This window comes from Gambusia affinis, linkage group LG06, assembly GCF_019740435.1.
Source record: "Gambusia affinis linkage group LG06, SWU_Gaff_1.0, whole genome shotgun sequence".
NCBI lineage: Eukaryota > Metazoa > Chordata > Actinopteri > Cyprinodontiformes > Poeciliidae > Gambusia > Gambusia affinis.
In genome coordinates, this window is record NC_057873.1 from 24,311,699 (window position 1) to 24,332,358 (window position 20,660).

Consider the following 20,660-nt stretch of genomic DNA (forward strand, 5'->3'; position numbering starts at 1 on the left):
TTGCAAATGGGGTCATACTTGTAGTTTTCATTATTTAATTATTTTTGCAGTATAAATAAATGTTAATATTCCCATCCCTATGTCTCTAGGTCGCCACTTCGACAAGGACGGCAATCTGAAGGCCTGGTGGACTCCTGAATCTACTAGAAAATTTCTGGAACTCTCAAGGTGCATCGCTAATCAGTACAGCAGCTTTTCCTGGGACCTGGCTAATGGTCTACATGTATGTTTACACAGTCACTTGGGTTTTTTTTTCCTACTTTTTGTGGAACATTACATGAAAAATTCCATTAACTTCACTTTCATTGATGTTACCAGAATTTCTGTTGTCTTTGCCACCTTATCCATCTGTCATTCTTCAATCTTTCTTCCTGTGTTGCAGCTTCATCTTCTCTGTGCTTATTAGTACTTCTCCTTTTATCCTTCTTCCTCTGTTCTGCTGCTTTCAACAATGCTTCTTTTATTCCCTGGGTAATTTGTTCCTATAACCCAGAAAATGAAATCTGCAATTTACTGAAAATATGGAGGGAAAATATTCAGGTTTCTTAATCACTTTTTGCACTCTGCACCTATTTTTTCTTCTTAGTTGAATGGCAACAAGACCCTCGAGGAAAACATAGCTGACAATGGAGGGATCCGACAGGCATACCAGGTGAAGAACTTAAGAGATGTTGTAAAAAATATGTTTTTGTTCAAATATGTGACCTGCTTCATACGACTTGAAAAAAATGTTGAAGTCTGTTTGTCAGGATGTTGACATGTTTGTTAGGTTGTATGAAGGTGTGATTGCTTTATAATTTTCTGCTTGATCAGCTCTGACCAGCGACTGATCTGGCACATCATAAAAAATTCACTTTTCCTTCTGTTCATTAGTGCACCAGTTATAGACACAACCTAGTTGCAATGACAACATTGTCTATTAGGGAACAGTCAGTAATTATTTTTTCAACATTCTTTATTTGAGAATATTACGACTCCAACATATATGCATATATATATATATATATATATATATATATATATATATATAGATATATATATATATATATATATATATATACATACACTTACAAAGTAAAACAGAAAAGAGAGGAGAAAAGGGGCTCAGCAAACATTTAAATCCATTTCAGCAATTGACATTTCTTAGAAAGGTCCTCAGGAGCTCACATAAAAGGGAGGTGCACGTATTCATGGTCTTCCATTAAAAGAGAGACATACAAAGGGGACTAACACAGCTTTTTATAACCCATAGCATCTTTATCTGTGTGGCCATCCAAAGTGGGAAATGGCTGGGGTCCATACACTCAGAAAAATGTAAATTTTTACATAAAGTTTTGCTGTTATCTTTTCCATTATATACACATTGTTCAATCTTTTTGCCATTGTTGAAGGGTGGGAGGTAAAAACTTGAGCCAGGACAGAGTTATCACTTCCCTTGCAACCAGTAGCAGAATCTGTAGTAGTATTTTCCGCACTATAAGGCGCACCTAAAAACCTTCAATTTTCTCAAAAGCCGACAGTGCGCCTTATAATACGGTGCGCCTTATATATGTACCAATATTGAGCCACAAGAGGTCGCACAACTACGGTAAGCAGCCGCCGACTTCATTTTACTCCGTAGAAGAAGAACTCCAGCCGCTAGATATTGGCGTCTATCCAGCCGTTAGCAGTCTAGCTAACTGCTAACTGCGTGGAAACAGTGGATGACAGAAAGCCAATACACGTTCACCAAGATGGGGAGACAGCGCCGGACGACATGTGGGCATGTTGGACGCCGTATTCGCCCAACTGTTTAATTCGGACACTGAAGAAGAAGAATTCAAGGGATTCGTGGATGAGGAATAACATAGTAAAGTGAGCTTTACATGTTTATTTTGTGTGTTTACAGCTAAACAAGGTTGGTCATATTGTGAATATGGACATTAACGTTTGAACAACGTTGAGTTATTGATATATTGTTATTGCTTTGCACTATTTAGAGCGTTACTATATTGTGATTGCACTAACGTTTTGTGGCGAGACTAGATTGAAATCGGGAAATTGTAAAGTTCTGAACCCAAATAAAATTGCTCCACAGCGCCACCTTGGGAATTTCACCCAAGGAATATTACTCCCCTTTTTGATAGGACACACAAGTTCACTCATGCGTGGATTAAGACATCTGAGACAAGTTTAAAATGTACAAACAGCTTTTTATTAGATGCTTCTTAAAATATTCCTTTTAAAACCAATTCTTTATAACACTAAGGGAAAACAAGAAAAGTATCTACAGTAGCTGAGGTTACCGGCGGAGGGGGGCCACTATAGGACGGTATCCACCTAAACACAGCAAACAAAACCCCTGTAAAGCACCAGACGCAGTGAGACAACCCAAACTCAGGAATCACGGCACACAAAAAAGAAGACACCGTCACCACACCAACACCGCCGCCGGGCCTCAGCACTGCCAACAGAGAGAGAGAAAAAAACAAAGACAACAATCCAAAATATACAACAAAAAGAAAACAATATCAGCCTAAATGTATAAATAGTTAGATCACACCAAAAAGGCTGGAACAAAAATAGAGAAAAACAAATTAAAATGTCCGAATCTGGTGCGACCCTCTGGCCACGCCGCAACAGGAGGTGAATTGAGCGCGCCGGAGCCGCACACCAATGCCGCACGCCAAACACCACTTCAATTAGGGCGTGTAGCCGCCACCACAATCCAAGGGTTGATAATGCGCAGAATCCGGGATATCAACAGAGCAGCAATGGTAATATGGGGAGACCTGTAAAAGTTAATTAGTCACTATTTAACAGAACTGCAACAAATTGGCGCTAACAATGAGCGTTACTTCTTACCTCTCAATCCAGACAAACTCATGCATGTGCGCACACACACGCACACACAAACCGACGACGAGGAGGAGAGCCGCACAGTAGCGTTTTGCCTATGATCACACCTGGATTTAGATCTTCTGTGAACAAACAGCAATAGTGCAAAGAGAGGGGAGACCTACCACCACAAGATCAGAGCAACATGCACCTGATGTTATGCCTTTTGGCTGTCAGTCCCTGAGACGCGAGTCACAGCCAAAGCTTGAGGAAGACATGTGTGTCCGATTGGGCGCAGCGGCTTCTTATATACCACGCCCACTTTGCCCAACCGGAACCTCGCACCTGAAAGCTATTTGTATAGCAATATATATATATATATTTCTATACCACTACAGTTTGATTTATCATAACAGTATCAGACTGTTTTTTAAGTGTTTATAGAATCGAGGAAAAGTTCCCCTCCACTATGTGATATAAATGTTGCTCTACGTGTTGCCACGTCACTAACTTTACCTCGGGGAAAATAATAAAACAGCTGTTTATTCATTTTGGGAGTTGTCAGAACGCTGATTTGTAATCTATTAATAAAGTTTGACTGACCTATCTGACTGTTTTGTTGACATTCCCTTTAGTGCAGCTCCATTTAATGGACGCATAACGTAACCCCAGCCTCTACTGTAGCTTCTTTTCTATGCGCCTTATAATGCGGTGCCTATATATGAAAAAAGTTTTAAAATAGGCCATTCATTGAAGGTGCGCCTTATAATGCGGTGCGCCTTATAGTGCGGAAATGGTAACTGGACTTCACTTTTCCCAATATTTTCTCCTTTGTTGTCAAACCCAATATATAATGAAGTGGGTTCAGTGGTAATGTGAACTTAAATATGTTTTGAATTCTGTCTGAACCCCCTGCCAGAATGGAATCAGTACTGGGCAGTCCCAACAATATGTGAGTGTGATCTCCAGTCTGATTACAATTCCTCCAGCACAGATTTGTAGCATTTCTGTCATATTTTGAAATACTGAAAGGTGTTTTGAAGAATCTTATTAATTTCCAGTCAAATTTCTTCCAACTCCTCACCTTCAATAACAATTTTCTGATCTAGTTTCCACTTTTGCTTTATATCTATGAAACTGTCAGAGAAAAAAAAATCTGTAAATATTTATATAAATTAGATATAATCGTCCCCTTATTATTATCCTCTATACATTTTATCATAAACTTTTCTAAATGTAACGCATTTTGTTTCAAAGTGGGCCATTCTTTCTGTGATAAAAGGTAATCTCTTAATTGTAAGTACTTTAGAGCATAATCCATATTTATCTTGTTACTGTTTAAATGGTCAGTAATTAACAATTATTAAGAGTAAATATTTTACTCTGATAAGGGTTTGGAAAGGGCAAGGCTACAAGCGGAAAAAAATCTAACTGGTCTAAACACTAGAAATTAATAAAAAATAAAAATAAATTTATTAAAAAATAAATGAAAATTTGAACTAATGAACTTGAGAATAATGGAGAGTGATAGAAATGTTTTCTTTTGATCAGTGTTTATATTTATATATACTCCTTTTTGCTTTGAGATCTTCAGTGATTATTTCTTTCTGCTTTCTATTTTTGGTGGTGTGGCTCACATGTATTCAAACTTTTTTTTTTCTGGGAAAAAATCAAATCTTTGATTTTTGCTTTCAGTCTAATCTAAACATGGACCTTTTTGAAGTGGCAAGATGTGTATTGCCATAGCAAATCTTTACTTTGTCACGTAGAAGCTGTGGTAGCAAACATAAATGAGAAATATATGTAGTGCATTACTGAAAAATTTGTAAATCAAACATTTATTAACTGTGTTAAATTTATACAATTTTGTATTTTATTATAGGCATACAAGAAATTTGTGAAGAGGAATGGAGAGGAGTCCCCACTGCCTGGGATTGACCTTTCACATGATCAGCTCTTCTTTCTTAACTTTGGACAGGTAATCAGTCGAACTAAAAATAAATCTTTAATATTGATAAATGCTTAATAAAGTTCAGAATTAAATATTCTTACTCAATATTTCTGACACAATTCAATCTGCCTACCTCAATAGTTACTTGATAACTCTTTACTGTAACTCAATTATGACCTGCTTTAATTTGTAAAACAATTTGCCTTAAATTGCAATTTAATAGCAGGTGCATGATGACACTGACCACTTTAGTAAAGTCAGACCTTTAAGTTTAGTCATTAACTGTTCCTATTTTTTGTCTTGAGAAAATGTCATTCATGAAAGACAAACAGTAGAATCTCAATGTTGTGAAGTTGCTACCCACCTATTTAAAACTGCAGTATCTATTATGAAGAACATTTTTCTTGGTCCTTATGTCATTATACAGTAGAAATCATGGTAAGTGAGCTAATTTCCAAAGCTCAGTTCTTGATAACTCAAATAATATAAAAAAACACAATATGACACTCTAATTAAAGAAAATGTAAGGAGTTCTATTTATCTTTTGCAAAAATGAATATGCTTATGGGGGTGGCAGAAATACAGTGGATACCTCACACATCTGTAATTGAATTCATGAAGCTCTTCTTGTCTGATACATTACATCCTGTATATCTCTTTAAGATTTGGTGTGGATCATATCGACCTCAGCAAGCTGTTAATTCTGTTAAAATGGATATACACAGTCCAGGAATGTTCAGGTAATAACACGAAATGCAGAAGTCAGCATTTCATGACTTAAAAATACAATTTAAAAAGCAGGCACCCTCTTGACACACAAAGTTCACCTGCTAACACCAGTCTTCTTTGTATACTCTAGAGTACTTGGCTCTCTTCAGAATTTGCCAGAGTTTGCCAAAGCATTCAAGTGCAACAAAAACAGCAACATGGTCTCTGATAATGTTTGCCGTGTTTGGTGACCTAAAGACCAAACATGGTCTTTAGGTCCATGATACCTCTTCCCTCTAACTGCTGGAGCTCTCATGGAGGATTACAGGGATATAGAAGCTTCCCTTTGTTCTTTACTGGATGGACCATGGCTGGTGAACAGGCAGTGCAACATGCACTTCATCCAAGATGGATAATTGTCCCAAAAGAAATAATCCTCATTGGTTGTCTGCTGTTAACGTTTGTCTCTCAAACTGTAACACTGTTGTTCAATAAATCAACCCTCCTGCTCACTGGATACAATCACTCCTTCTGTTTTTTGGGTCTTTTTTACAGTTTTATTCTGTTTTTTGATTTCACATTTGCTTATCCTTTGAGCCTGGCAGTGTTTGTTTATGGGTGAATATGCAAGTTTCAGTCAAAATGCTTTACAAGTAGTAGGCAGTAGAGTGGCGGACAGAAAAATGTGCTCAACCCACTCATGCATTAGTACGCCGCCTACCCACTCACATACATGCAACAGGGCCGAACCACTGTATTGTATGTGGGACTCAGCAGGAACTCTCATAAACCTCGGCTGTTTTCAGCCTCTGTCTTGTCTGCAGAGTTTCTTTCCAGTTTTCCCATCATGGACCGTTTTAGTTTAAGTAAATTATCACACAGTCAGAATTGTGTAATACACCATATGTTGATGCCTGCTGACCAGGTTCTTGTGTTCTCTAACAGAATAGTTAACCTGCATTAGCTGCATTTTTTTCTTTTTTTTAATGTGACAAGTGATTATAAATGACTTGAGATGCCAATCTACTTATTCCAGACCTTTTTTCATAAATTTTGCTGAGCCTCCTCTGTTTCTTATGATTGTTACCAGAAGTGTGCATTTATGAAAAGAAAAAATCTGAATATACATATTAAAGAATAGTTTAACTTTTTACTTGTTGCTTCTTGTCTTTTTAAGAAGTAAAAAATAAAATGAAATCTGCACAACTCTGGCTGTTAGCTGGCTCCTGGTGACATAAGACACTTTTGGTGGCTCGCCAATAAAGGGTAAAAATATTAACTGCACCACAGAAACTCAGCTTACAAATGCTTTCTAGATTTCAAATTGACAATAAAATAACAAAACTTGATGTGAATATATTGCACACAAAATATTATGTTAGCTATGCTAGGCTAAGTTAGCAAGAGAAAAAAGTACGCCAAAATTTAGTTTTTCGATGTATCAGTAATAATAATCCATAATAATCTTGTCATTATAAAAACCATGCAATAAAATTACATGTTGTGTTCTTGATATTAAACAAGAATTGAGCTCACATCTGTCCAGTTCACACATCTAACCTTTGTTAGGTCTATGCTCACCTGATTTGAATGTAGTACTCTTTCAACACAACAGCATAGAATCTGGAGTTTTATGTTTGCACAATGGTCCAACATTGCAGTCTTGTGATTGGGAAGTTGTAGGTTTGATTCTAGTTTCCTCCTGCTACATGTCGACGTGTCTTTGGCCAAGGTACACAGGGAAAACCTTCTATTTTGAACTATTTCATCAATTTCTTGAATTTAAATTCACAGATTATCAACCGATAAATAAATATATTTAGATTCTTATGCTCTGTTAAACCACATAACTTTTTTTAGGAGATGGCACATGCTTTTTTTATTGTGTTTATCTTTCTGCCTTACTTTTTCAGTTGAATTGTATACAGTTTCCAGCAACAGCACAATACGGTCAGGAGGTGGCAGCATTGTATATGACATATTTCTGTTTCATTATCAAACATAGGGTGGTTTGCAACAGTGCGTCTTTCAACTCAATCTCTAAATCCATATCGGCCTGTTCTGGGATGTGGGAATTTATTTGTTTTCAGTACTTTATGATAATTTATCAAGTATTATTACAGTACTTTATCAAAATAACAATTGTACCTATTGTTATTTTTCTGGTTTTTTTGTGAATTCTGTGAAATCTTTTACTGGTGTATTCATAGACATTATAAACAATTGCTGAGCCAATTTCCACATTCTACAGGATTGGATAAAGGCTCATACAGTCAAACATATCCTATAATTAGAGTTTCGTTCAACATTTCTATGAGAAGCACAGGTAGTTGGATGAACACTGCTTTTATACTGCATCAATGCAATGAACCACAGTTTTCCTCTACCGTTAAAAAACATGGTTGTTCAGTAACTAAGACCTTATGATATCAAAATGTAATGGTATTTCTCTTCCAGGATAAGTCTATCAAAGTAAAACAAAGTGTAAGCTATTTTAATTATTGTAAGGTGAAGAAGGTATTTAAAGCTGGACACTTCATATAGATGTAGTTTAAAATTTGTTTTCAGATTTTCAAACTCAACTAATAAAGATGTCTCATCTGGCTGTCCAATAGCACCCAGTTATTGAAGCATTGAGGAGGCCACTATACCTTTTCAATCATTTCTGTAACTGCAGTGTGGTTTGTATCCAGTCCATGAAAAGAAATTTCTACAAGCAAACAATTTGAAGCCTGTTAATCCATTTATTTTAGTCTGGTGTGTAGCAGTAAGAAACCTAAAAATGCCGAACCAGAGTTTGCTCATTTTGGGGGCCATTGTTCTTGGTGTCTCTATGAACATGTGTGTGAAGTCCAAATTTATTTATTTATTTACTTTTTGTTTGGGGCCTGGCAGGGGCATTTCCAGTTGCACTCAAGCTAATGCACTCAGATCACAATCTGATCACAGATCACAGTCCAAAGAGTGAAAGCTAGTTTTTAAACAAATAAATTGAGGGATCTCTTGTCTCTGACTGTAGTTTATCTATAAGGAATGATAACATTGTGAATTAAAATTCTGGTGATAAAGTTTTACATTCGGAGGAAGGGATGGATGAATTGTCTGGCTATTTACCATCTTAAGTTGGTAATAAGCATCTTGATTGGCCCACATCAAAAGAACTGGTGTTACACATTGAAATGAACACAACAGGCCATAGACACAATATGTAAACAGACTGGCTTTGCAATTGTACCTTTTGGCCTTTTAATCCTGATTTAAACTTTCAACATCATTTCAACAACTCAATAACATACAATTGAAAACAGATATTTACAGAAGCTATATAAAACGACACGCATTTTTCCAAACCCAAAAGGTTGAATGAAGTCATACAATTTAAAAGTCAATTTATTCCTTATACCTACCAAATAGAAATGTTTTTACATTACATAACTTTTGCAAGTTGACCAAGATCACAAAGCAACTTTGTAGTGAAAGACAGATGTGTACAAAGTGTCTCTATAGTCATTATTAAACTATGATGCAACCACTCTGAAGGAAAGTTTCCAAGTCAAACTATAAGAAGATTATGTTGTTGGGATGGAACCGTGAATTCTACAGAGGGTTTGTAGGCTTGTTATTGGAAAGTGCATGTAAGTCACAACCATGCCCAAGGCGCATGTACCGTTTGTTTTTCTAAATCAGTTCCCGAAAGACCTAACAAAGTGAGTCTAAGGTGTTTCATAAATTAGGCTTCTCTAAAATATTCAAACAACAGTTTACTTTTTAATTAATGAAGGGACTGAAAGGCACATAGGATGACCTCTAAAGATCCCTCAGGCCGGTAACAGAGAAAAACATCAAATTAAATATTACATGGCTCACTGATTAACAGTTGTGTTTACATTTTTATTTTGATCAGTTGACAGAAGTGCAAGTCCAAGTCCCTTGTCACTGTCTAAATTTCAAAGTGAAGTGACATGTTGGGTAAAGTAGTAAGAAATAAACTTTTAAAATCCACTTTTAAAGAAAACTAATATTAGGCCTAAGTGCAAGAAGATGTTTATCTTCTACATATGAACTGTACTAACCAAATATATCTGTTGGAAATCGCTAAATATAATGTAATATAATGAGACTAGCTTAAATGATTGTAAATGCAAGTGGATGAAGATAGGAATATGCTTTACTAGAATTTAAAATAAGATATATCTGTATTTTTTATTCATAAGAATCCATTATTGATAGGCCAGCACCCATGAAAAGCTATTAATAATAACTGCCAAGTGAAAAAGTAAGATTGTTGTTATTGACAAACTTTTTTGTAACCTTTGAACTTCAAAGACAAGTCACTGAAATATATATATATATATAGCTCTGGAAAAAAGATCACTGCACTTAAACCCATTGAAACCCTCATGATTATTCATGAGTTGAAACATTAGTATTGTTGTTTCTAAATGAATATCAACTTGATTTATTCATTTATTTATTGCATTATTTGTGGTCTAAAAACATTGTATCTTTTTCGTTATTTTGACCATTTCTCATTTTCTGCAAATAAATACTAAATGTTTGCTTGGAATTTCAAAGACGTGTTGTCAGTTGTTCATAGAATAAAAGAACAATGTTCACTTTACAAAAAAAAAACATACACCTATAAAAAGTAAAATCAAGAAAACTGATGATTTTAAGTGGTCTCCTAATTTTTTCCAGAGCTGCATATAAAAGCACAAGCCTGTTTTTATATATTTGTGTTTTAATGTGAAAAATCATCTATCAGAAAGTGTTAAAAATCTAAAATGTTTATCTACTCCAGGGGACATTTTTTATGACATCATCAGAGATAGACAGAGCAAACAAGGAAACGTGCACACACACACACACACACACACACGCACTTAAGGAGAATTTACTGAGATCAATCAAGCATGTTTCACAGACAAAACCATCAAGAAGTATAGAAAACCAATAAAATATCTTAAAGAAAATCACTAAGTGATGCTGGGCATGCATGCCGGAGGCAAGAGAAAAGTAAAAAATCAACTTTAATACACAGACGTTAGTTATGATGCACATTAACATTTATTGCAACTAAAATCTTCCAAATTCAAGATTTTAGTTAGTCTTTCTCTGAGTCAGCCTTCTAGCTCAGCTACTCTGCAGTCTCTAGAAAAGGACAAGCATAAACCTGACAAACTAATTATATGTGATCTTTGGAAAACATGCTGCCATGTAAAGGGAAATATACTTTTTCTTTCTTTCTTTTTCATAGAGGGAGTAGTATGAACAACTATCCTTGAAGATAAAATTGCATTGTTGCTGCAGCTGCTTTTCCATTGTATTTATAGCTCAACCACACCAGGAAAAAATTACCAATATAATAACTTAATCTGACTTTGTTGCAGAGACAAATATTTTAGCTAATCACATGATAAATATCTTAATAGCTCTTGTATAGCCTAATCAGTAGCTCAAACATGGGTTAGCAATACTTTACATTATGCATTTATTTCCTCTCAAAATCTCCTAACACAATTGAGCTGATGTTTTTATAGCAAAAGCATTACGTTAGAAACAGTACAGTGCTTTTGGGTACCTCTGTTCTGGGACCAGAGTAGGATGGCTGAGTTCATTTTGAATGATCTATTTTCTAGTTCACATTTAGCTGTTAACAGGTAGTGTACATAACTATACTTTGTTCTCATCGTCACTTGAAATTTGTCTTTAAATTTTTTCAGTATGATTATTGATGAACCCGTCATGGGAAAAAAAGGAGACTTTGATGATCATAGTTACTGATTTATTATTGTAAATATGAAGTTAGTTTGTCTGTTTAGGCTTCTATCAATTAACGACAATGCATTTTATAACTTTTATTTATTTTATTTTTTTGTATAAATAACTAAATCTCAATTGTGTTATCCCTAAAAGCATAATAAGTTGTTTTTTTTTATGTTGTTAGTTCCAACCAGGGCCGTCCCACATGTCTGATTGGTCAATATGAAGGTAGGGCACCCTAGTGTGGGTTATATTCATGAACAAAACCCGTTTCTGGGGTGGCTCTTCTCTCGCTCTATCCAGCCAGATAAAAATGTCACCAGGTGCAACAGTTCTTACTCTGATAGGGCTAATAGAAGCATGTGTCACAATGGGGGAGCCAGCTTCTCTCTGCCAGATACGGGGGAGTCCAGAGTTTCCTGTACTGTCTAAGGAAGGAGACGTGATGATCGGAGGTGCCTTTTCCATCCACAGCAAAATCACGCAACCTTCATTGTCCTTTACAGAGAGACCAACGGCTTATAAATGTAGCAGGTGATTTTGAGCTCTAAGCAATGTGTTACATGATTTTCTTCTCTTTAGTAAACAGAATATTGCACTTTGCTATTTTTCTTTCAGTATTAACCAAAGGGAGTTTCGATTTGCCCAGTCAATGATATTTGCAATTGAGGAAATAAACAATAAAATGGATCTACTTCCCAATATTTCTATCGGATATCGGATTTATGACAACTGTGCATCAACATTATCCTCAATGCGAGCAGCGATGGCTCTGATGAATGGCCATGAACTGACTTTGGGAAATAGCTGCTCTGGTCTGTCAGCAGTTCATGCTATCATTGGAGAGTCTGAATCTTCTTCAACCATTGTCCTTTCTCGCACTACTGGACCCTTTCAAATTCCAGTGGTAAGAGTGATCCTAATCAGTTTTCATGTCTTTTTGATCTTTATTGTGCAGTTTTCTGTTCTGTTCGTCTGTCAACAGATAAGTCATTCTGCCACCTGCGAGTGTTTGAGCAGTAGGAAAGAGTTTCCCGCTTTCTTTCGAACCATTGTCAGTGATCTATATCAAAGCCGTGCCCTTGCGCAGCTTGTCAAACACTTTGGCTGGACCTGGGTCGGAGCAATCAACAGTGACAACGATTATGGCAACAATGGGATGGCCATATTTCTTTCTGCAGCGCAAGAGGAAGGAGTTTGTGTGGAGTACACAGAGAAATTCGACAGAGCAGAGCCGGAGAAACTCCTGAAGGTGATAGAGGTGATAAAAAAGAGCACCGCTCGGGTGATTGTTGGCTTTCTTTCCCATGTGGAAATGAATAACTTGCTAGAGCAGTTGAGTCTCCACAACATCACGGGACACCAGTTCATCGGTGTGGAGGCCTGGATCACTGCGGACAGCCTTGTGACTCCCACTAGCTTTAGTGTGCTGGGAGGTGCACTAGGCTTTGCAGTGCAAAAGGCCAACATCAGTGGCCTGGAGGATTTTCTAGTTAGAGATTTCTGGGAAACAGAATTTCTGTGCAATGAGACAAACAGTGAAAGTGTTTCAAGAACTTGCAAAGAGAATCCAGATCTGTTTCAGCTTAAAGGTCATGATGATGATTTGGAGATGTTGAGGTACCCCACTAATATTTACAAAGCCATCTATGCAGTAGCTCATTCTCCACAGCATATTGAAGTGTTCAGACAAAAAGGGTGTGATAAGGCTCTGGAGATCAAACCATGGGAGGTAAAATAATAATAATAAAAACACTGGAGACTGGAATGAGTGTCTTTATATACATGTATATAAAGTAATCCTGACAAAAAGTGATGTCTACTCCATTTTAGGTGGTGGAGGCACTAAAGCATGTAAACTTCACTATTAAGAATGGAGAAAGCGTGTGGTTTGATAATACTGGAGCAGCTGTCAACAGATATGAGTTGGTGAACTGGCAGCTTGGATCAGACGGATCCATTCTATTTAAACCCGTTGGTTACTATGATGCCTCCCTGCCCTCTGACAAAGGGTTTTCTCTTAACACAGAGGCCATTATATGGTCTGGAGGAGGCAAAGAGGTAAAGATCTAATAATTCAATATTGGTTAGAAAATTTGAACAAACTTTAACCATGAGTAACATTTTATGTTTGTCTGTTTAAAGCTACCTGTGTCGGTTTGCAGTGAAAGCTGTCATCCAGGAACCCATAAAGTCCTTCAAAAGGGAAAGCATGTGTGCTGCTTTGACTGTGTGCCGTGTCCAGCTGGAGAGTTTAGCAACACGACAGGTAACACAGTCCTAATTCACACCAACATTCATGCACACTCTACCTGCTTAAGCGTGTGTATCATGTTAAAATTAGCAGCTATGCAGTCAGTTATTAATGTTATTAGAATGTATCTGATGTAAATAGAATGATATCACTTTTTGTTACAGATTCTATTGACTGCAAAAAGTGCCCTGAAGCATATTGGTCCAATCAGAACAGAGATGCATGTTTACCCAAAAACATTGAGTTTCTTTCTTTCACTGAGGTTATGGGCAAAATACTGGTGGTTTTTACTATGTTTGGTTTGCTGCTAACTTTAATAGTAGCCACACTGTTTTTAGTCAATAAGGACACTCCACTGGTGAAAGCAAACAACTCTGAGCTCAGCTTCCTGTTGCTGTTCTCCTTGTCTCTGTGTTTCTTGTGTTCTTTAACCTTTATCGGCCAGCCCACTCAGTGGTCCTGCATGCTGCGGCACACAGCGTTTGGCATCACCTTCGTCCTCTGCATCTCTTGTATTCTCGGGAAAACATTAGTGGTTCTAATGGCCTTTAAAGCCACACTTCCAGGCAACAATGTGATGAAATGGTTTGGGCCTGCACAGCAGAGACTCACTGTTTTGTTTTTCACGTTTATACAGCTCATAATTTGCATCCTATGGTTAACAATAAAATCCCCCTTTCCTTACAAAAATATGAATTACTATAAGGAGAAGATCATCCTGGAATGCGCTCTGGGATCACCTGTTGGCTTTTGGGCTGTGTTAGGATACGTTGGATTCCTTGCCTTGCTATGTTTTGTCCTGGCTTTCTTAGCCAGAAAGCTGCCAGATACCTTCAATGAGGCCAAACACATCACCTTCAGTATGTTAATTTTCTGTGCGGTCTGGCTCACCTTCATCCCAGCGTATGTCAGCTCTCCTGGAAACCTCACGGTGGCTGTGGAAATATTTGCTATCTTAGCGTCAAGTTATGGGATACTGTTTTGTATATTTGCACCAAAATGCTTTATCCTTGTCCTGAGACCAGACCTGAACACAAAGAAACACCTGCTGGGAAAAACACAACGATAGTTAGTTTCATATAATATAGTCTCTCCTAGACTTAAAAAAAAAAAAATCACTTTATTCATTTATGTTTTAGAACTTGTATATTTATTCACAAACATTGAAACAATGTGACCAATTTTTATGTAAAAATATAGCATATTTTCACAGATACAACTATCTTTGAAAATAAATAAAAACCTTAAGATGCACTGGAGTCAACATAATGACTCAATACATTTCCATGATAATTTGAAAACGGGATTTTTGACTATTATCCCAGTGGCAGAGATTTACATTTTAAATAGTCTATAACCCTTTGCACTCTGGAGGTGGTAAATCTGCGTAGTGTCTGACCACACAATAGGATCTTGGGGTGTGCTTGTGAGATTTTCTGGAGACACTGAGTCTGAACAAATGGATTCCAGCGCATGAGGACATAGACGGTACCAGGTCCTGAAGAGGAACTGAGGTGGAAAGCATCCATCCATCCATCCATCTTCTGTTCACCCTTGTCCCTAATGGGATCAGGAGGGTTGCTGGTGTCTATCTCCAGCTACGTTCCAGGCGAGAGCCGGGGTTCAACCTGGACAGGTCGCCAGTCTGTCGCAGGGCGACACACAACCATTCACACACACACTCACACCTAGGGAGAATATAGAGACCAATTAACCTGACAGTCATGTTTTTGGACTGTGGGAGGAAGCCGGAGAACCCGGAGAGAACCCACCATGCACAGGGAGAACATGCAAACTCAGAAAGACCCCGGAACGGGAATCGAACCCAGGACCTTCTTGCTGCAAGGCAACAGCTCTACCAACTGCCCCACTGTGCAGCCCAGTTGAAAGCATGCATGTAATAATAACTGGACGATGCATATGTTGTGGGGAGGGAACCCAGATATGGTGTTGTGACCTGTTATCCAGTGCCCTAAAACAAAGCAAGGCTTCCAGAGGTCGGCATGTAATCTTCTACGATTGGGACAGGATTTCTTCATGATTTGGTGGCGGTAACTTTGGCTGAAGTTTGAAATAAAATCTTAACTGTTCAATTAAGTCTGGTCTGCAGAGCTTTTGTTCCCAAAGCGTCACCACATCAGCACTTTTAAAGTATGCACCACATCTGGCTCGTTTTGTGGATGCAGATTTATCTGAGTCATTCACTAAAGTTGATTTTTTGACACTCTCTGTGAGCCTTAATGTATAGGAAAATATACATTAAAACAATTAAGTAAAAACTGAAACATTGCTTCAATTGCATTAATTTCATTAAACTTTGTCTTATATGATAGCCAATTTTAGAAACAACTAGATTTCTATGCGTTTTCTATCAAAGCACAATATTCTCAGACAATAACATAATGACGAGCTCCAGTCACAGCCATCCCACTTTTTCTGATTGGGTGATAAAAAGATAGAGTCTTGTCATCAGCTACTTTAATAAGCAACCACATTGACTTGTGAGACTCTTCCCAGAAAGAAAACACCAAGATAAACATGTCCTCCATACTCGGAGTCTTTATTTTTATCAGCCTCCTGTTGGCATGCAATGCAATCTGGGAGACTGATTCTCTCTGCCAGATTCGGGGACGTCCAGAATTTCCTCTTCTGTCTCAAGAGGGAGACGTGACAATTGGAGGTGTTTTTTCAATCCACAGCAAAATCACACAACCGTCACTTTCCTTTACAGAGAGACCAGCAATACTTGCGTGCACCGGGTAATTCTGAACTTTGCACAAAATATTGGATCAACTTTTTGAATTTGTGAATAGAGTTTCGCATTGTGCTTTTCTATTCTCAGTATTAACCAAAGGGAGTTTCGCTTTGCTCAGACAATGATATTTGCTATTCAAGAAATTAATGAAAATGATGATCTACTTCCCAATATTTCTATCGGATATCGGATTTATGACAACTGTGCATCAACATTATCCTCAATGCGAGCAGCGATGGCTCTGATGAACGGCCATGAACTGACTTTGGGAAATAGCTGCTCTGGTCTGTCAGCGGTTCATGCTATCATTGGAGAGTCTGAATCTTCTTCAACCATTGTCCTTTCTCGCACTACTGGACCCTTTCAAATTCCAGTGGTAAGAGTGATCCTACTCAGTTTTCATGTCTTTTTGATCTTTATTGTGCAAGTTTCTGTTCTGTTCGTCTGTCAACAGATAAGTCATTCTGCCACCTGCGAGTGTTTGAGCAGTAGGAAGGAGTTTCCCGCTTTCTTTCGAACGATTGCGAGTGATCTATATCAAAGCCGTGCCCTGGCACAGCTTGTCAAACACTTTGGCTGGACCTGGGTCGGAGCAATCAACAGTGACAGCGATTATGGCAACAATGGGATGGCCATCTTCCTTTCTGCGGCCCAAGAGGAAGGAGTTTGTGTGGAGTACACAGAGAAATTCGACAGAGCAGAGCCGGAGAAACTCCTGAAGGTGATAGAGGTGATAAAAAAGAGCACCGCTCGGGTGATTGTTGGCTTTCTTGCCCATGTGGAAATGAATAACCTGCTAGAGCAGTTGAGTCTCCACAACATCACTGGACACCAGTTCATCGGTGTGGAGGCCTGGATCACTGCGGACAGCCTTGTGACTCCCACTAGCTTTAGTGTGCTGGGAGGTGCACTAGGCTTTGCAGTGCAAAAGGCCAACATCAGTGGCCTGGAGGATTTTCTAGTTAGAGATTTCTGGGAAACAGAATTTCTGTGCAATGAGACAAACACGGAGACAAGTCAAAAACCTTGCAAAGCCAATCAGGATTTAATGGAGCTCAGTGGTAATGATGATGATGTGGAAGAGCTAAGGTACTCCAGTAATATCTATAAAGCTGTCTATGCCATATCACATTCTCTGCACAGCATCTTGAAGTGTTCAGAGATTCAAGGATGTAAAAAAACTGTGGAAATTAAGCCATGGGAGGTATAAAAATAAATCATTACTCTTGTACTGTGTGGACTCTAGGTGTAAAACCAACCATGTTGAAATAAGCAGGTGTTGATTGCTCTTTAGGTAGTAGAGGCTCTAAAGAACGTGAACTTCACTGTTAAGAATGGAGACAGAGTGTGGTTTGATCAAACTGGAGCTGCCGTTGCCAGGTATGAGGTGGTGAACTGGCAACGTGGAACAGATGGATCGGTTCAGTTTAGACCTGTTGGCTACTATGATGCTTCACTACCCTCTGGCCAAAGGTTTATTCTTAACACAGACGCTATAATGTGGCCAGGGGGGACAAAAGAGGTAAAGATTTTTTCTTGACAATAAAATCTGATCATCCTTGTAAAAATATTTAATAAAATCCTTTTTTTTTATTATTATGTTTATTATTACAGCTACCTGTGTCAGTTTGCAGTGAAAGCTGTCATCCAGGAACCCATAAAGTCCTTCAAAAAGGAAAACCCGTGTGCTGCTTTGACTGTGTGCCGTGTCCAGTTGGAGAATTTAGCAACACGCCAGGTACCACAGACATAAATCACAGTAATATGTGCACACAATTTGCCTGCCGCAGTGTGTGCATTATGTTGAAACTAGCGATGATACAGTCATTTGTAAATATTGTTAGAGTGCGACTTATTGAACTGCAATAATAATAAAAAAACAACATTATTTTTGTTACAGATTCTATTGACTGCAAAAAGTGCCCTGAAGCATATTGGTCCAATCAGAACAGAGATGCATGTTTACCAAAAGAAATTGAGTTTCTCTCTTTCACTGAGGTTATGGGCAAAATACTGATATTTTTCACTTTGTTCGGTGTTGTGCTGACTTTAATAGTAGCCACACTGTTTTTAGTCAATAAGGACACTCCACTGGTGAAAGCAAACAACTCTGAGCTCAGCTTCCTGTTGCTGTTCTCCTTGTCTCTGTGTTTCTTGTGTTCTTTAACCTTTATCGGCCAGCCCACTCAGTGGTCCTGCATGCTGCGGCACACAGCGTTTGGCATCACCTTCGTCCTCTGCATCTCTTGTATTCTCGGGAAAACATTAGTGGTTCTAATGGCCTTTAAAGCCACACTTCCAGGCAACAATGTGATGAAATGGTTTGGGCCTGCACAGCAGAGACTCACCGTTTTGTTTTTCACGTTTATACAGCTCATAATTTGCATCCTATGGTTAACAATAAAATCCCCCTTTCCTTACAAAAATATGAATTACTATAAGGAGAAGATCATCCTGGAATGCGCTCTGGGATCACCTGTTGGCTTTTGGGCTGTGTTAGGATACGTTGGATTCCTTGCCTTGCTATGTTTTGTCCTGGCTTTCTTAGCCAGAAAGCTGCCAGATACCTTCAATGAGGCCAAACACATCACCTTCAGTATGTTAATTTTCTGTGCGGTCTGGCTCACCTTCATCCCAGCGTATGTCAGCTCTCCTGGAAACCTCACGGTGGCTGTGGAGATATTTGCTATCTTAGCGTCAAGTTATGGGATACTGTTTTGTATATTTGCACCAAAATGCTTTATCCTTGTCCTGAGACCAGACCTGAACACAAAGAAACACCTGCTGGGAAAAACACAACGATAGTTAGTTTCATATGATACACAGTCGTTTCTTTGCTTTCACAAATTTTGCAGTTTCTTCATGTTATACTGGCTGTATATCTTTTCACAAAAAAGATGAATAGATCTCTTTTTTTGTAATGTGAAATGTACTGTAATGCTACAAAAATATTTTGTAATGTACACAATATTTTATTTTATTATTTCACAGCTGGTTGTAGTTGAAGGTCTTCCATTATAAAAAATACTTGATGATATATTTCTTTGTGTTTTGTAAAACATTATCATAAGACTGTAAACAATTTTTTTTAATAAACCTTAAAGCCTAGATAGATCAGAATACTCTACAAAACCAGTGTCATATATAAAATAACACGGGTAATTTTTTTGTTCCTCTATTTAACTACAACATGGAGTAATGATGGGAAACTGTCTGCTTTTGCTGAATAACCCTGACAATCTCACAGCCACCGAGAATTACAAAAAGAGGAAAACAGATACACCAAGCCACAAAATATCCACAACCCTGGCAAAATTAGGGCTGAAAGAATGTTTTCATTTTACAAAAAAATATTTCTTCTGGCTGAAAGTAACATAAGTGTCTTGGAGTGGCCTAAACAAAGTCCTGACATGAATCATGAGGGAAATGAATCTTTAAAGAATGCCTTGAAACTTCTTTTTACAAAGACATACGATGAATTATATCAGTGGAACATTTTGAAAAGCTGGTCAACAATTATAAAAGATTTTTCGGTCATCAGAAAATAGAGTGTAAATAATTTTTTTCTGTTAATAAAATGTGGATGTAAACAATTGATACTTTTTTTAAAAGACTCCTTTGGCATCCTGTTCTTATATTTTGGTAGGTGGAGGGTTGCATGTCCTTCTAACATTTAAACAGCTTTCCTGGTTGAATGAAAAAATAATTTAACATTTAAATATTCCACAAATATGAATAATGCAATAATTATCTAAATTGCATGAAAAATACCAAATATAATCACTTTTTTTTTCTCAATTAGATTGAAGAACTGAATTTATCGAATTAAAAAATGTAAACAAGTGAGATTGTCTTAACACTTACTGCTTAACTTGAATTGTATTTTCTAAAATGAATCGGAAGCCAACAAAAGAAGATTTGAGTCGTGGCCTCTTGCCCGTTAGAATTGTAGTCAATACCTTCTTACCTGTTCTAGACACTCAATACATTCCTGGCAGATTCTAAACACGGTGCAGAAAAAAACAAAACAAAAAAAAAAGTTAGGAGTCAAATTACAAAGATTGTGTTTTCTCAGAGGAACCTGGGTAGATCAGTAGACTTAACAAAGTAGAATTATGTTCTGTTTTTATTTTAGTGTTTCCAAAGCCTTCAATTAAGCTATTTGTTTAGTCAGTCAGGTTACTTGTTAAACTAGGGATTTAATTGTTTCTGATGAGGACACAGTCAATGTGAAAAGCACACTTTCTGTAAAGTCCATGATTTCACAACACATCTGTACTCAATGCAGTTGACTAAAACTGTGTTAATGTTACAACGTGTAATGAAGGCAAAGTGGAAAAACTTAAGAAAAGTACAAAAAAAACCCTCCTTAAATATGTTTTAGCATACTCGTACGTATCTCTAAAAGAAAG

General features: G+C 37.5%; 3 protein-coding genes across 10 annotated transcripts in view; all 3 read left to right on the forward strand.

Moving 5' to 3' along the window:
• The window catches only part of LOC122832470 (neprilysin-like), a 60,985-nt gene extending 54,984 nt beyond the window's left edge, over nucleotides 1–6,001 (forward strand). For all 8 annotated transcript variants that reach the window (XM_044119281.1, XM_044119279.1, XM_044119278.1 and 5 more), the window contains 5 exons: nucleotides 90–223; nucleotides 587–652; nucleotides 4,700–4,795; nucleotides 5,432–5,508; nucleotides 5,628–6,001. In XM_044119281.1, the coding sequence (XP_043975216.1) occupies nucleotides 90–223; nucleotides 587–652; nucleotides 4,700–4,795; nucleotides 5,432–5,508; nucleotides 5,628–5,727 (473 nt within the window). In that variant the 3' untranslated portion in view covers nucleotides 5,728–6,001. The remainder of the gene's footprint in view (nucleotides 1–89; nucleotides 224–586; nucleotides 653–4,699; nucleotides 4,796–5,431; nucleotides 5,509–5,627) is intronic.
• A 5,528-nt stretch (nucleotides 6,002–11,529) lies between these two features.
• Nucleotides 11,530–13,697, forward strand: LOC122832473 (extracellular calcium-sensing receptor-like). The gene is made up of 5 exons (XM_044119289.1): nucleotides 11,530–11,773; nucleotides 11,858–12,146; nucleotides 12,225–12,971; nucleotides 13,073–13,300; nucleotides 13,385–13,697. Exons 1-5 carry the CDS (start codon nucleotides 11,553–11,555, stop codon nucleotides 13,628–13,630), a joined length of 1,731 nt encoding a protein of 576 aa, XP_043975224.1. The 5' UTR covers nucleotides 11,530–11,552; the 3' UTR covers nucleotides 13,631–13,697.
• A 2,334-nt stretch (nucleotides 13,698–16,031) lies between these two features.
• Nucleotides 16,032–19,053, forward strand: LOC122833074 (extracellular calcium-sensing receptor-like). Its single transcript, XM_044120373.1, has 6 exons — nucleotides 16,032–16,252; nucleotides 16,336–16,624; nucleotides 16,703–17,452; nucleotides 17,543–17,770; nucleotides 17,863–17,986; nucleotides 18,149–19,053. The coding sequence occupies exons 1-6, from the start codon at nucleotides 16,032–16,034 to the stop codon at nucleotides 19,051–19,053; spliced, it is 2,517 nt and encodes an 838-aa protein (XP_043976308.1).
• The last annotated feature ends 1,607 nt before the right edge of the window (nucleotides 19,054–20,660 follow it).

What these genes read in the sequence shown, in the direction of transcription:
- LOC122832473 (XM_044119289.1), top strand. Translation starts at nt 11,553, where the DNA reads ATGTCACCAGGTGCAACAGTTCTTACTCTGATAGGGCTAATAGAAGCA. An exon ending in GACCCTTTCAAATTCCAGTG is followed by an intron (nt 12,147 to 12,224) that starts GTAAGAGTGATC and finishes GTCTGTCAACAG; the next exon opens with ATAAGTCATTCTGCCACCTG. An exon ending in TGGAGATCAAACCATGGGAG is followed by an intron (nt 12,972 to 13,072) that starts GTAAAATAATAA and finishes ACTCCATTTTAG; the next exon opens with GTGGTGGAGGCACTAAAGCA.
- LOC122833074 (XM_044120373.1), top strand. Translation starts at nt 16,032, where the DNA reads ATGTCCTCCATACTCGGAGTCTTTATTTTTATCAGCCTCCTGTTGGCA. An exon ending in GCAATACTTGCGTGCACCGG is followed by an intron (nt 16,253 to 16,335) that starts GTAATTCTGAAC and finishes TTCTATTCTCAG; the next exon opens with TATTAACCAAAGGGAGTTTC. An exon ending in AGAATTTAGCAACACGCCAG is followed by an intron (nt 17,987 to 18,148) that starts GTACCACAGACA and finishes TTTTTGTTACAG; the next exon opens with ATTCTATTGACTGCAAAAAG.